We start from the raw sequence: 13,737 nt of genomic DNA, 5'->3' as shown, positions 1-13,737 counted from the left end.
GTATCAGTATGTAATTTTGTAATTTTTTTGTGATGAAATATGAGATTAATAGCAATAAATTAGCAGAAATTTTGAGAATTTTAAAAAAGTAATCGTTTGACAGCCCTAAAAAATGACATATATGGACAGACACAATGGATCAGTGTGGCCGCCCTGTAAAGCTTTCCGAATTTCTGGCAATGGCAAATGCTGGAAGGAGTGAAAAGCCGATGGAAAAATCACTTCCAACATTTTAATCCCCTTCAGTAAAGCCAGAGGGTTTATGGGAAATGTGGTCTTAAGTTGGAGAAACACTAACACTAACGATACCACTGAGGAGACCAGTCGTTCTCAACATGGGGTCCGGGGACCACCAGGGGTCCTTGAGGGCATTCCAGGGGGTCCCCAGCAAATTGATGAGTTGTTAAACTTCATTATTTTGTCATTTTAGAATGACTATTTTGATTATAGTTTCACTGTTATCTCTCTACCTACAGTACAGATAGTCATGGAATTTTTGGACAAAATCATATCTGACAATAAAAATATTGTCAGATATATTCATATTTGGGTCTGAGAGACAAAATCTCATCAAATGGGGGTCTGTAGCCCTAATGTGGACTAAATTAGGGGTCCTTGATATGAAAAAGGTTGAGAATCACTGGTCTACACCATGGTCTCATTTGTTTATGATAATTATACAGAAGTAGAACAATTAATCTGACAGTGATATATTGATATTTAAAACTGATACGCATAGCACATTTAAACTTTATCATCACCTTTAAGATACACAGGGCAACTTTTTGAATAACTTGTATAGGAAAGGATGCCCAAGGAGCTGACTCAGCATTGTTGCTTGAATCATATACAGCAGGAAGATATTGTTCATCTGAATATATTTTGGAATCTGAGTCACTTTGTTGCATGATGCTGGGAGGGTTGTCCATCACATTTTGCCCAATAAATTGTCTAAAAAAAAGTCTATCATCCTCCTTATACAGCGGATGTGTAGTCAAATTTCTATCAGTTATGGCTATACCACCCTCCTTTTCCTCCCCTGAAATCGCTCCATCTTGCCATGAGACAAACTTTTTTTTTTTTTGGTCATGATGCTCTTCTGGGATAACCTATTGTAAGCCTAAAGTATTACCAGTGTACTGCCTTTTTTATCCTTAATACACACACAGTCTTACAGGAATGTACAGCTCATATTTATTGATGTCCCAAATGAAGATTTTTTTTTTATATCTTGTTTTCAGGTAGACTTCTTTGTGTGATGATTGGCATACCTCCAGCTACTAGGTCTACTGGAAAATTAATGTATTTTGCTGCCATCTACTGTATACTTTTAGTCATTATCACTGTGCTGTTCGCATTCATTCTCACTGATCAATAGTAGCCTACACCAGTGGTTCTCAACGTGGGGTCCAGGGACCACCAGGGGGTCCCCAGCAAATTGATGAAGTGTTAAACTTCAGCATTATTTCATTTACAATAAGTTAATACAATTAGAAACTGTAGAAGAATGACTTTTGATCATAGTTTCACTGTTATCTCTCTACCCACCCAACACAGATAGTCATGGAATTCTGGACAAAATCATATCTAACAATAAAAATATTCTCAGATTTGGGTCCAAGAGACAAAATCTCATCAAATGGGGGTCTAATGTGTACTAAATTAGGGGTCCTTGATGTGAAAAAGGTTGAGAATCACTTGCCTACACCTCAATAACTGATAAAATGGGATTCCTCATGATATTTTGTAACAGAATACTGTTTAATAAATGCTTTTGTAACTTGTGAAAAGATACAGTCCAGCCTCAAATGAATACCACGTGGTTCCTCTAAATACAATGCCCAGTTCTGCCGTGACCATATACAAATACAATTCATTCTTTGTTTAAATCTATTTCTACACGTTTAAACTTTCCACATTTTTATTTATGAGATAATTATGTCATTAATTCGGAAAAACTGGCTGATTTTTTTTTCAGGTGAATGCAATATGCTTCCGTAGGCTTACATAATAGTATAATGTTATTGTTTGACATTCTACATAAATAATTAGCATTGTTGTGTCTAGTTTGGTCTATAAAATGTCAGAAAATGATGAAAAATGTCAATCAGTGTTTCCCAAAGCCCAAGATGACGTCCTCAAATGTCTTGTTTTGTCCACAACCCAAAGATATTCAGTTTACTGTCATAGAGGAGCAAAGAAACCAGAAAATATTCATACTTAAGAAGCTGGAATCAGAGAATTTTCACTTATTTTTCTTAAAAAATTACTCAAACCGATTAATCGATTATCAAAATAGATGGCGATTAATTTAATAGTTGACAACTGATCGATTAATCTATTAATCGTTGCAGCTCTAGTTTTGTCTCTATTTCCACTCTTGGTTTAACTTTTAGTTGTTCTGCAATATTAATTAAGCAAATTAATTAAAACATGATACGCATTTCCTCCACTTCATGCTATAGCTGCAGCACATAGTAGATCTGTGCCGCTTTATAAAATTTAACAGCCACCAAAAAACTGCTTTTGTTACTGGGTCTTTTGTTACTTCCCTCCACGCGCGCTTGAATGCACCACAAGTCGCATTTACCTCCTCAGTTCTTGGAAGTACGAGCGTACATGAGACATTGAAGGCAGCATTCAGGGATCTGCCCAGAGTGCGCATGTGTGTTTCACCCGCTTTAAGCTGACGTCAGCGCTCAAACAGCGACGTGTCTTTTCGAATCGTAAGGAAAAGGGTAACGTAAGAATCTCTCTCTGAATTTCAAGGTATGTAAATTAATTTCAGATAGTTCCTTTAATTTTTTTGGAGGATGTATTTGTTGTCTGTATGCTAACAATGTCCAGATGTAGAAATATAGTCAGCCAATGTGTTTCCATAGCTGTTTAGCTTGAAAAAAGTGCTTGCGAAGTAGTAGCCCCGATACTCTCTTTTCTCTGAATGGAAACTTCACGCCAAACCTCATTCAAAAATCTGTCACTTTAAAGTGGACTTGTGTATTGACAAATGTACATAACGTTACCCGATAAAATATGACTTGAGATTAATCTTGAGCGACCCTTCAAGTCGGCATATATCCGTTCCTCCAAGCAGCTCTTATTACAATGAAATTTCAAATCTCAAAGAATTCGCTCACACTGCTTTCTACTGCCCAAAAGAGTGTGGAAATAAAGCGTGAACCAATTCCAACGGTTATTGTAATAAATGTTCTGTGGTGAATTATTTGTATGCCGAATTTAAAAGGGTCTCTCAACGATGCTGAAATGATTCGAGTCACGTTTTAAACGATGTACATTTGCCAATAAACTAGGGAACATTAACTTCCCAGATTTTTGAACGGAGCTCTATACGAGAACAATAATGATTACAGTGTATGTCACTATTAGGCTAACTGACTCATTATTGGCCTCTGCTCTTAGCTGGCTGGACATACTGTTAGATGAAAACCTCTTATGTCTAAAGCAGTGGTTCTCAACGTGGGGTCCAAGGACCACCAGGGGTCCTTGAGGGGGTTCCAGGGGTCCCCAGCAAATTGATGAATTGTTAAACTTCAGCATTATTCCATTTACAAGAAGTGAACACAATTAGAGAATGTAGAAGAATGGCTATTTTGATCATAGTTTCACTGTTATCTCTCAACGTACAATACAGATAGTCATGGAATTCTGGACAAAATCATATCTAACAGTAAAAATATTTTCAGATTTGTGTTTGAGAGACAAAATCTCATCAAATGGGGGTCCGTGGCCCTAATGTGGACTAAATTAGGGGTCCTTGATATGAAAAAGGTTGAGAATCACTGGTCTAAAGTATGTTATAGGGAATGAAATGCACAAATACATTTAAATGGCCTACAGGTGAGGTAATCATCAAACCTAATCATGATTGAATTATACCAATATACCAGTAAGCAATACAGTTTTCTAACTAGTGCAAAACAAAGTTACCTTACTTCCATTGTGGTTTTAAACTTGTTTGGCAGGCAGACAGAAAACCTTTGCTGATGTTGATATAAAAAAATATTGAATATTTTATATGGAGATTTGAGCTTTGTTTTGGTTTCTATTCATGCAGACCACAGCCTTCCACCATGGACCAAGTCATGCAGTTTGTGGAGCCCAGTAGGCAGTTTGTCAAGGATTCAATCCGTCTGGTGAAAAGATGCACCAAACCGGATAGAAAAGGTACTGGACCATGGTCGATGATGTTGTATTTATATGTATTCATAGTATTCCCATGATGTCGCTTACATTTCCTACCAATATGGTGCTTTACCCTATACAGAGCTCATCAGCTGTGGCTGTCATTTGATTACAATCACCTGTTATTTTAGATTAGATTAGATTCAACTTTATTGGCATTGCACAGAGTACAAGTACTAAGACAACGAAATGCAGTTTAGCATCTAACCAGAAGTGCAAAAGAAGCAGTAAAAGTGTAGTGCAATGTAATGTACATATGTATAATATATAAATAGAATAAGCTGAAAGGGTAGTATGAATGTGCTAAGATATATACAGTATGAACAGTATTAACAGTATCAACAGTATGAACAGTGGATATGAGAATGCAAGATATATGACTATGCAAGATGTATATAATAATATATTAGTTTATGCAGTATGGTGTATATACAGTATGAACAGAGTGGTATGAATATGCTAAGTATATAAATAGAATAAACTGTAAGGGGTAGTATGAGTGTGCTAAGATAAATAACAGTATAAATAACAGATAAATAACAGTATGAACAGTATAGTATGAGTGTGCTAAGATAAATAACAGTATAAACAGTATGAACAGTGGATATGAAATGCAAGATATATACAGTATATATATAGTATAAACAGTATGGTGTATACTATATACAGTATAGTAAGTATGTATAGTCACTGGAGGAAGGTGTCTGGGTGTTGTGTGTGTGTGTGTGTGTGTGGGGGGGGGGGGTACGTGTGGTGATGTAACAGGACTAATATTCATAGTATTCTGTTTCCCTGCCTTTCTCTGTCATGCTTATTCCTCATCTCATTATGGGGAACCACTCTCTCCTCATTTCATCCCGCAGAGTTTCAGAAGATTGCGATGGCAACAGCGATCGGCTTCGCCATCATGGGCTTCATCGGATTCTTCGTCAAACTCATCCACATCCCCATCAACAACATCATTGTGTGAGTAAACGCTCACACACTGTTTTTTTTTTGTTTTTTTTTTACATTAGGACCTAATATAGGACCGATAAAACATTCCTGTAAGCCATTTTGGATCCTGAACCATAGTGTAGTATTTGATGTGTGTTAGCATCTGCAATCCCTCACCATGGACTGAACTTGCTTTGTACTCATAGATGCTTTAAGGTTTCTGGGTTTATAATAATTAACGAGTTGTAATATTCTGTTTTACAGTGGTGGTTAAATGGGCTTGACTGCCTCTGAACTGCTGCCTGGACCTGGACCACCTTCTGTGTATAAGAATTCACCGCTGTAATCTAGTTCTTCTGTTGTTGCTTTGTAAATAAATATGGCTAAAAACTGATTTTTGTGTATTTACTACACTTAGTATACGAATCCAAAGCAGTTCAGCAGTTCTGAAGTTGCCGTTTTACATCCTACCAGCAAGGGCGTCGTAGTGGGGGGGGGGGGGGGGGGGGAAGTGGGACTGACTACCCAGGGCCCCAATGCGGGGAGGGCCCTCAAAAAGCCTGGAATGAAAAGTTAATACTAATACTTAAATAAACATGAAGAAAATAATGTTCTCTTAAGCAAACCTCATTTTACCATAGTAAAAGTATCACACAATAATTGTAGGCTACAGTATGTTGAGAAAGGAGGGTTGAAATGTGGTGAGATTTCAAAGTGCAGACTTAAGCACATATCACAGATTATTATTACTTGTTTAAATGTAGTATAAACAGTTCATTAGTGATTACCCTAATAACCACTACAGATTCATGTGTACAGTTGTTGGCTCAATTATTTGTAAAAAAAAAAAATTCAAAAGATGCATGAGAGACATGGATCAAGAGATAGATAGATAGATAGATAGATAGATAGATACCTTTATTGTCACTGTACGAGTACAATTAAATGTCGTTTGGAGCAAGCCTATAGATGCCTAATTAAGGATAAAAATATAAACACTATAGAGTATAAGATACAAAAATATAAAATAGATAAGAACGAAATAATACTGTATATACACAGAATAAAAAAGTGAAATGTCTGGTACTGGGAGCAAGTGGAGCCAGTATGCAGCATAGTTGGAGAGATATTGCAGATTATTGCAGTTTATAGCCAGATAACTGCTAAAAAGGAGTATGCTATATCCTGGTGATGGTGACTTGAATGTGTAAAACAAAACTTGAATGTTAGGTTTAACATAATGATTCAGTTATGCATATTGATGACTGCTAATAAACACAATATTAATATTTCATAACCTTTTGTTCTCTGGCCGACTTGCTAACCCCCTCTGGACTGAACTTGGGCCTCGATCACCTTAGAAGACTACACATCTTTTCAGTGTCGCACTAAATTTCTATCTGATCATCTGGTATCAAAAACAGAGGCCCACGTGTAGACAGGCTATGAAAAATACATCTGCCACAGATTATAAATTGAATTAAAATTATTTTTAATTTGTGGCATGAATTACTTAAAGATGAATGAGTTTTCCATGTAAATAACATGGATTTGTTTACATTAATAATTTTACTTATACAGACATAGTATGTCATTACATCCCATTGAGTATGTTGAATAAATGTATTACCTTCAATTACACTCTTAGTCTTAGTTCACAATGTTTACATCTGGATCTGGAGTGCAGCGGCTTGGAGAGGAAGCTCTGCCCCTTTCATTTGATTGATGGTACGAAAACGCTCTCTTTAACGTCACTTTTCTCTACCAATCAAAAGCTTCCCTGGTATTGAGTGTCTCCTTTTATCCATGGGGTTTCTCCACTAGTTAGGTTTTAGTTTCTTTGCTCTCCCAAACTCAGTTGTGTGTCTTCATTCTGCTGACATGGCCTTAAAGGATAAGGCCGGTGTTTTTTTAATGCATTGCTTACCGTCAACAAATCCTATGAAAATAACAAAATCGGCAATGCGTTTGCTCTACTCTTAAAAAGCTCGTATAAACAGCAGTTTATAAATGTAGTCACAAATATGTGGCTATGACTATTAATTATTTGCTTTAAAACATGTACTATACAATAGTATCCTACATATTCACCAATATCTATATAAAATAAATAAATAATAGTACAGTCACAGTAGTAATATCTACAATAATGGAAAACAGTTCCAAAATTGACATGTAGTTTTACAAACCATTCATAAATCACTGAGGGTATTTGGTAACCATTGTGTGTGTGTGTGTGTGCTCGCATCTCTCTCTCTCTCTCTCTCCCCCACACACACGCACACAAACGTATATAGAACCCCCCTCTCTCCTCATTTCACTTCATTGAGCTGCCTATTGCGTGTGGGTCGGACCGTACCAACTGCAGCAGAAAATAGGGGGCGTTCGAGCTGTCCGGTAGTTCAGCGGCTGGACTATACCTGTCTATCTGCCTGCCCGTCTCTCTGACCATGCAGCTGGTGCTGGAGGGCCGACACGGAGCAAAAGCACGTTCTATTCTGGGGCTCTGTGAGGAGGTTGTCGGCAAAACTCCGGCGGAGTGCCGTCGGGCAGGTTGACAGAAGAGGAGAGGAGAGGAGAGGAGAGGAGAGGAGACAATACTCTGCGCAGCGGGCGGACAGCCATTGCTTTCCCCCCTACTGCTGCTAAGAAAGGAAGCAGCACGTCCGTCTGGGCTGTGTAAGGTTTCGCCGGAATAACAGACGTTATCCCTCCGAGAACACCGGACTGAAACCCCACCTGGACCTCTTTTCTCTCTTTTCTTTCCGTTATTTTAAATCTGGGTTACAGCTGAAGATGCTTCTGACGTTGTTGTTGTTGTTGCTGTCGGTCCTGTGTAGCATCAGCAGCACTGGCGCTGCATCCTCAGCATCCCGTAAGTAGGCTATACACACACACACACACACACACACGCACACACACACACAAAAGGCTACATGCATGTCTAGCTTGGTGGCAATTGTTTGCGTCTCTACCAAGCTTTATGTCAGACCTGGACCAGTGCGGATTGCTGCTCGTGTGTCCTGTTTACCACTGACTGAACGGCTGGTGTGTTACCGGAGGATACTGCAGAACAGAGCTGCCCTCACTCCCAGTATACAGTATACAGCCAGGGTCCCAGGGATGGGTTGCTATGGACTAGTCAGTGTTCACCATAAGGGAAATAAAAAAACAAAAAACAGTATAAATAGAGAATTTATTTTAAACTGAGTTAAGGTGGGTTTACCTCCAGTTCTTATCAGCCTGGTGGAGATCACCTATCCAGCACTTTCCCTACCTTTTCCATTGTAGCCCCCATCCTGATTTTGCACGCACTGCAACTAAAACCCTCTGGTGTATTTGGCACACCAGTGGCTTTATGCAGTAGCTGTTAGCGGGTGCCGAAGTTTCCTGTTTGTGTTAATCTTTAGGAGAAAGTCCTGTGGGATTCCTCTAGGATGCTGCAAGATCTTCCATGTTTACTCCAAAATGCTGACTGCTCTTTTTTTTCTCTTCAAGCCACATCCCTTTATGCCTTTATGTGGGAGTAATCATCCCGCTACTAAGGGAACATAGATTTCTGCTTTTTTTCTTTTCTTCCATCGATACGGATGGCCGGATTCATTCCCCGTGTTACTACACCAACCCTTCTCTTTTTCAGTTTCACCTTAGTCTCTAGGACAGTGATTCTCATCCTTTTTCATATCATATCATATACCCCCATTTGATGAGATTTTGTCCCTCAGACCCAAATCTGAGAATATTTTTTATTGTTAGAAATGATTTTGTCCAGAATTCCATGACTATCTGTGTTGTAGGTAGAGAGATAACAGAGAAACTATGATCAAAACAGTCATTCTTCTACATTCTCTGATTGTGTTAACTTCTTGTAAATTAAATAACGGAGAAGTTTAACAATTCATCAATTTGCTGGGGACCACCTGGAAACCCCTCAAGGACCCCTGGTGGTCCCCGGACCCCACGTTGAGGACCACTGCTCTAGGAGAGAGGGAGAGGTTGGGGGTTCAGAAATGTTGGATATGCAGTTGTGTTAGTATTTGTGTGTAGTAGTACAACACATCATTCAACATGAAGCTTTGAGTCATCCTGCCTCTTACACCCTTTACACCAAAGAGGCAATTACTGCCAGCTCCTCTGTCCTTTCAGTGTCAGGAGATGTGATCAGGTTAATGGTAACTATCCCTAAAGGTTAACTGTATTACACTTAGGATAGAAATGATTCATAATAATGGATAGAAAGGTTACTTGTTTTCCACTGTGGTAATACTCTTGGGTACAGTCAGAGAGGTGGGGATAAGCCGGAAAAACACACTTATCCTCTGCTTGTAGATTCAAATCCACACCATGTGTTTCTATACTGTCAGTGAACCAGATCTAAGAGCGGTTTAGTATTTTTGTTCCACTGCTGCGTCTGTAGTGTTCCTTCTCCAAAATAATTTTAAGTGTGGGAATAGCAGTTTAATGGTTTCCTGTTCCCTAAAATGCTTGATTATGTTGCTAATGCACATATTTCACTGCCTTTCTGTCTTAGTAAGTTCTTCTAGAGAAGGTCCAAATCAAAGACCTAGAATCCGGATTGGTGTTGATCCATAACGTTAGTTTAGAAGTCAGCTACATATTTATCTACAAACCAACCCAGTCTAATTCTTACTCACTGTCAGCATTAGCAGCCTTTATCTTTACTTACTGTGACCAGATGTCCCGGTTTGTCCAGGATTGTCCCGGTTTCAAGATGGGTGTCCTGAGTCCTGACAAATATCTGTAAAACACTAAAATGTCCCGGTTTTCAACATTCACTTCCAAATTGTCCCGGTTTTCACCACAATTAAAATAATAACTAGAAGGGCACTCGGACAGCGCAGACCTCCACCAAGGTTTGTGCTATTATTGCTTGTTCGTGAGTCGGATCCAGATCCACTTCAAAATGTAATGGGTTCTTCCTTGGCCCATGCTACAGCCTTCCACGAAGTTTCATGAAAATCGGGCCAGTAGTTTTTCCGTAATCCTGCTAACAGACAAACAGACAAACAGACAAACAAACAAACAAACAAACAAACAAACAAACGGCACCGAAAACATAACCTCCTTGGCGGAGGTAATAATAGGACTTGTTTTCAGCACTTACATAGACGTTTATCATGTTCTGTCCTGCTCATTATTACCTAACCCAATCAAAAAACATAAACAATGCACCACGCGTCTGAATTCAACACTGATTTGTCTGTATGTGTGTCAATCAATCAATGTGTTGTTGTCAAGGCTGTTGCTAGCCTATATGATGCTTGTGGCTCTGTCTGACAGAATCTGTCAGTACGCTAACAGTTAGCTGTCATGCCAAAGAGAAAGTGGGTCTTTTCTAAAGACCTCCAGAAGGCTTACTCTTTTCTTCGTGAAGTAACCGGCAACGAAAATGCTGCGTTCTGCACACACTGCAAGAGTACATTTTCGGTTGCGCAAAAAATGCCTATGGTGCCTGTATAAACACATACATGTGCGCGTGCATGATCGTGCGGTACACTTAAGGGTCCCGGTTTGGGGGTTTGTGGTCACCCTATCTTTACTACTAATATGCTAACTCTTCATATCCTTAGTAGTGTGTCTTTGACAATCAAATTGTTTATGCTAGCTGTGTCTGCTAGCAAATGCTAGTGTTAGGTGACTTTAGCTGGTTAAAACTGATACTGTTAAAACTAGTTGTCAGTTCCAATTACACAATTAGACCTAGTAACTTTTGAGACAAATCTAACATAGCGGACTGTTTACATTAGCTAACATCATTTGTTTGGAGATAAATATAACATAGCAGACTGCTAAAATTTGCTAACACCTGGTTGGTTTGGAAATAATAACATAGCAGACTGCTAACATTTGCTAATGTTATGGATCAACATCAATCCAGTAGCTGTAATTTTTATTATGTTTTCGGGTTGTCCGTACGGACTCCGTATGTCCGTCCCATTCTCATGAACGCGATATCTCAGGAACGCCTGGAGGGAATTTCATTACATCTGCCACAAACGTACACTTGGACTCAAGGATGAACTGATTAGAATTTGGTGGTCAAAGGTCAAGGTCACTGTGACCTCGCAAAAGACGTTTTTGGCCATAACTCAAGAATTCATATGCTAATTAAGATAAAATTTCACACAAATGTCTAATAGGATAAAATGATGAAGTGATGACATTTTATATCCAAAAGTTCAAAGGTCAACTTCACTGTGACATCATAATGTTTTGCTGAGAAAACGATCTTGGATCATTCTACAAAAACAGTGGAAGTGCTGTCACTTACTTTAGCAGACACCGAAATCCTTTAAGTTGACCTAATAATCACATTAATTATATATGTTCAATAAATAAAGACTGTCCTTGCAATGATAAAACATTTTTGTCCAAAGACTGGTTGAGGTTCTCTTTCTTTACATATACCTCACTGTCTTCCAGATTTTGTTTCCCACGCCGAGTATGACATAAATCAAATATGGCCGCTGTGTGAATAAGGCTGCGTTTACACATAGCGTTTTTTTTTTTTCAAAACTGCCACAGCCTTTTTTTTACATGAAATCCAATGTGGAAAAAGGGCTGCTTTTTTGGCAGAGCAGAGCGCTTTCAGAAGTTGAAAAATTTTCAACTTTACTTTCTCAGCCGACCAATCACGATGAAGGAGAGGCTGGCCGTTTTCCATATCAACAACAAAGATGGGGAAAGTGCCGGTGGAGAAACTGGTCATTGTAATAAGTGAATTTCCATTACTGCAACAGCGATCATAAAGAGGCAGTATGGGATTATAATGGACGTGTATTATAATATCTAGTAAGCTTTTGTTTGTTGCACAGCACTGTATTATCTGCTAGAACTAGCTAGTTAGCAGGCTTGCCAGCTGATGATGTTATTGTGATCCGCTTTTTATTTCTCCTCACAAAAAGCGCTCCAGGCAGCACTTTTTCCATACAAAAAAACACTATGTGTGAACGCAGCCTAAGGCACATTATCACCCTCCTATAATAAGGTGGCGAATTTTCACCTCAGAATATTAAGAGTCTGTTCAATACTTCACAATGTGTCAACTAGGGAAGCAGCAATCAGGCCTGTGACCTTTGGCCTCCCATACTGCCCCTAGGGTGACCCCGGGGACAACCTAGGACATATTCTCTCTTTCTCTCAGACACCAGACACACATACACACACACACATGCTCTCTCTCTCTCTCTCTACCTCTCCCTTCCTTCTTCTCCATGCTATGAGTTTCATAGAGATCAATTGAGGGGTTTTATTGAACATCAATTAGGTGATTGATATTCATGTCTTGTATTGCCATGTGTGTAAAAGTAAACCAGACTGAAGGCGCTAAAAATAAAGAATGACTGGATCTGTTAGCTTCCTCGCTGCTAGCTGGGTCTACTTTACTCCTTACTCTCTGGGGGGACATGAACCTCACACAGCACCATGAAATATGTTTGCATAGGTCTCAAAATGTAATATATTAGGCTACATTCTGTTACTCTTAGTATTGTCTTAAAGCTATAATCACTAATCCCCTGGAATACTAAAACTCACTACTGTAATCACATCATTTTCAGTTGCTTCTGAGCCACTAAACTTCCATAGCACAATGACCAATGATAACCAATTAAACAATTATTACCAATTAAACAATTATTTCAAATATCAATTCAACTGTAAAATATGTGTCTTAAAACTTATACCAAACCTTTCAAACATTCTTCTGAGTAATCCAACAATTAATCACCTTTTATCAAAGTGATTGCGTTATGAATGTGATGTGATGTGAAAGAAAATATGGATTGCAGTACAATTAGGATGAAAACTTGACCAGTTTAAAGCGTGTAAAACTGGATTTCCCTTGCCTCTTTGATCATAAAGGAGTTGGATGTGCTAGTGATAGTTAGCTGATCATACTATGGCTAGCTAGCTAACAAGCTGACATTATCTAAACACAAAATCAATCATATGGATCCGTGATGAAATTATCAATTCCCAGTCAAAAACATATCAGTGCTCTGACATGATTATAATTTTGACCCCAGCTAATCAGTCCAGTCCACATTGTCATCACAGTTATGGGCATATATCCCACTGACACAGCACAAAAATGAATTCATGAAGAGATTAAGATCATGCTACAATTGCGGTAGATTTTATATATATTAAACCTGCAATAAGCGATATCAGACCTTCTAACTAATCCTGAAACTAATGTGTGCTATGTGGAGATTTCATTGAATCATAATGATATAAGCCAATGTCCACACAAGCAGGCCAGCTGTGTTGCTGTTTTCTAAAGCTTGTTGTCAAATTCTGCTCCAGAACGAAGCTCCTCTCTGCCCATTCAGTAGCTTGCTGTTTAAAAGTGGCCCTCACCCCCTCCCATTCCTGACAATGTTCTCGTAATGGAGGAATCGATGAAGCAAGCAAGTAACGCTGGTTACCAGTTCCTTGTTGGAACAGTCAGCTATCCAGCACACTGATCGTAGGGCGCTTACAATGTATTTATAAGCTAGGAGCAGTACCTTCAAATCAGCTCTGGCTTGCATTAGGAGCCATAAGGAGGACAAAACGGGTGTTAAATGGTCATCT

At 38.8% G+C, this 13,737-nt stretch overlaps 2 protein-coding genes across 2 annotated transcripts in view; both read left to right on the top strand.

Annotated features, from left to right (window-relative positions):
* The first annotated feature begins 2,685 nt into the window (after positions 1 to 2,685).
* Positions 2,686 to 5,533, top strand: LOC139658671 (protein transport protein Sec61 subunit gamma). Its single transcript, XM_071536820.1, has 4 exons — positions 2,686 to 2,769; positions 4,076 to 4,185; positions 5,067 to 5,169; positions 5,404 to 5,533. The coding sequence occupies exons 2-4, from the start codon at positions 4,092 to 4,094 to the stop codon at positions 5,411 to 5,413; spliced, it is 207 nt and encodes a 68-aa protein (XP_071392921.1). The 5' UTR covers positions 2,686 to 2,769; positions 4,076 to 4,091; the 3' UTR covers positions 5,414 to 5,533.
* A 2,056-nt stretch (positions 5,534 to 7,589) lies between these two features.
* Positions 7,590 to 13,737, top strand: part of LOC139658666 (contactin-associated protein-like 2) — a gene marked incomplete at its 3' end in the record, with an annotated part of 46,417 nt that continues 40,269 nt past the window's right edge. The window contains exon 1 of the mRNA XM_071536815.1: positions 7,590 to 7,692. Within this exon, the coding sequence (XP_071392916.1) occupies positions 7,590 to 7,692 (103 nt within the window). The remainder of the gene's footprint in view (positions 7,693 to 13,737) is intronic.

Source organism: Centroberyx affinis, unplaced genomic scaffold (assembly GCF_046629955.1).
Source record: "Centroberyx affinis isolate AG114_WGS23_722 - 3 ecotype Tasmania unplaced genomic scaffold, CSIRO-AGI_Caff_v1 ptg002948l_1, whole genome shotgun sequence".
Lineage (NCBI taxonomy): Eukaryota > Metazoa > Chordata > Actinopteri > Beryciformes > Berycidae > Centroberyx > Centroberyx affinis.
The sequence above is the reverse complement of the archived record's forward strand: the minus strand, read 5'-3'. Positions and strand labels throughout refer to the sequence as shown.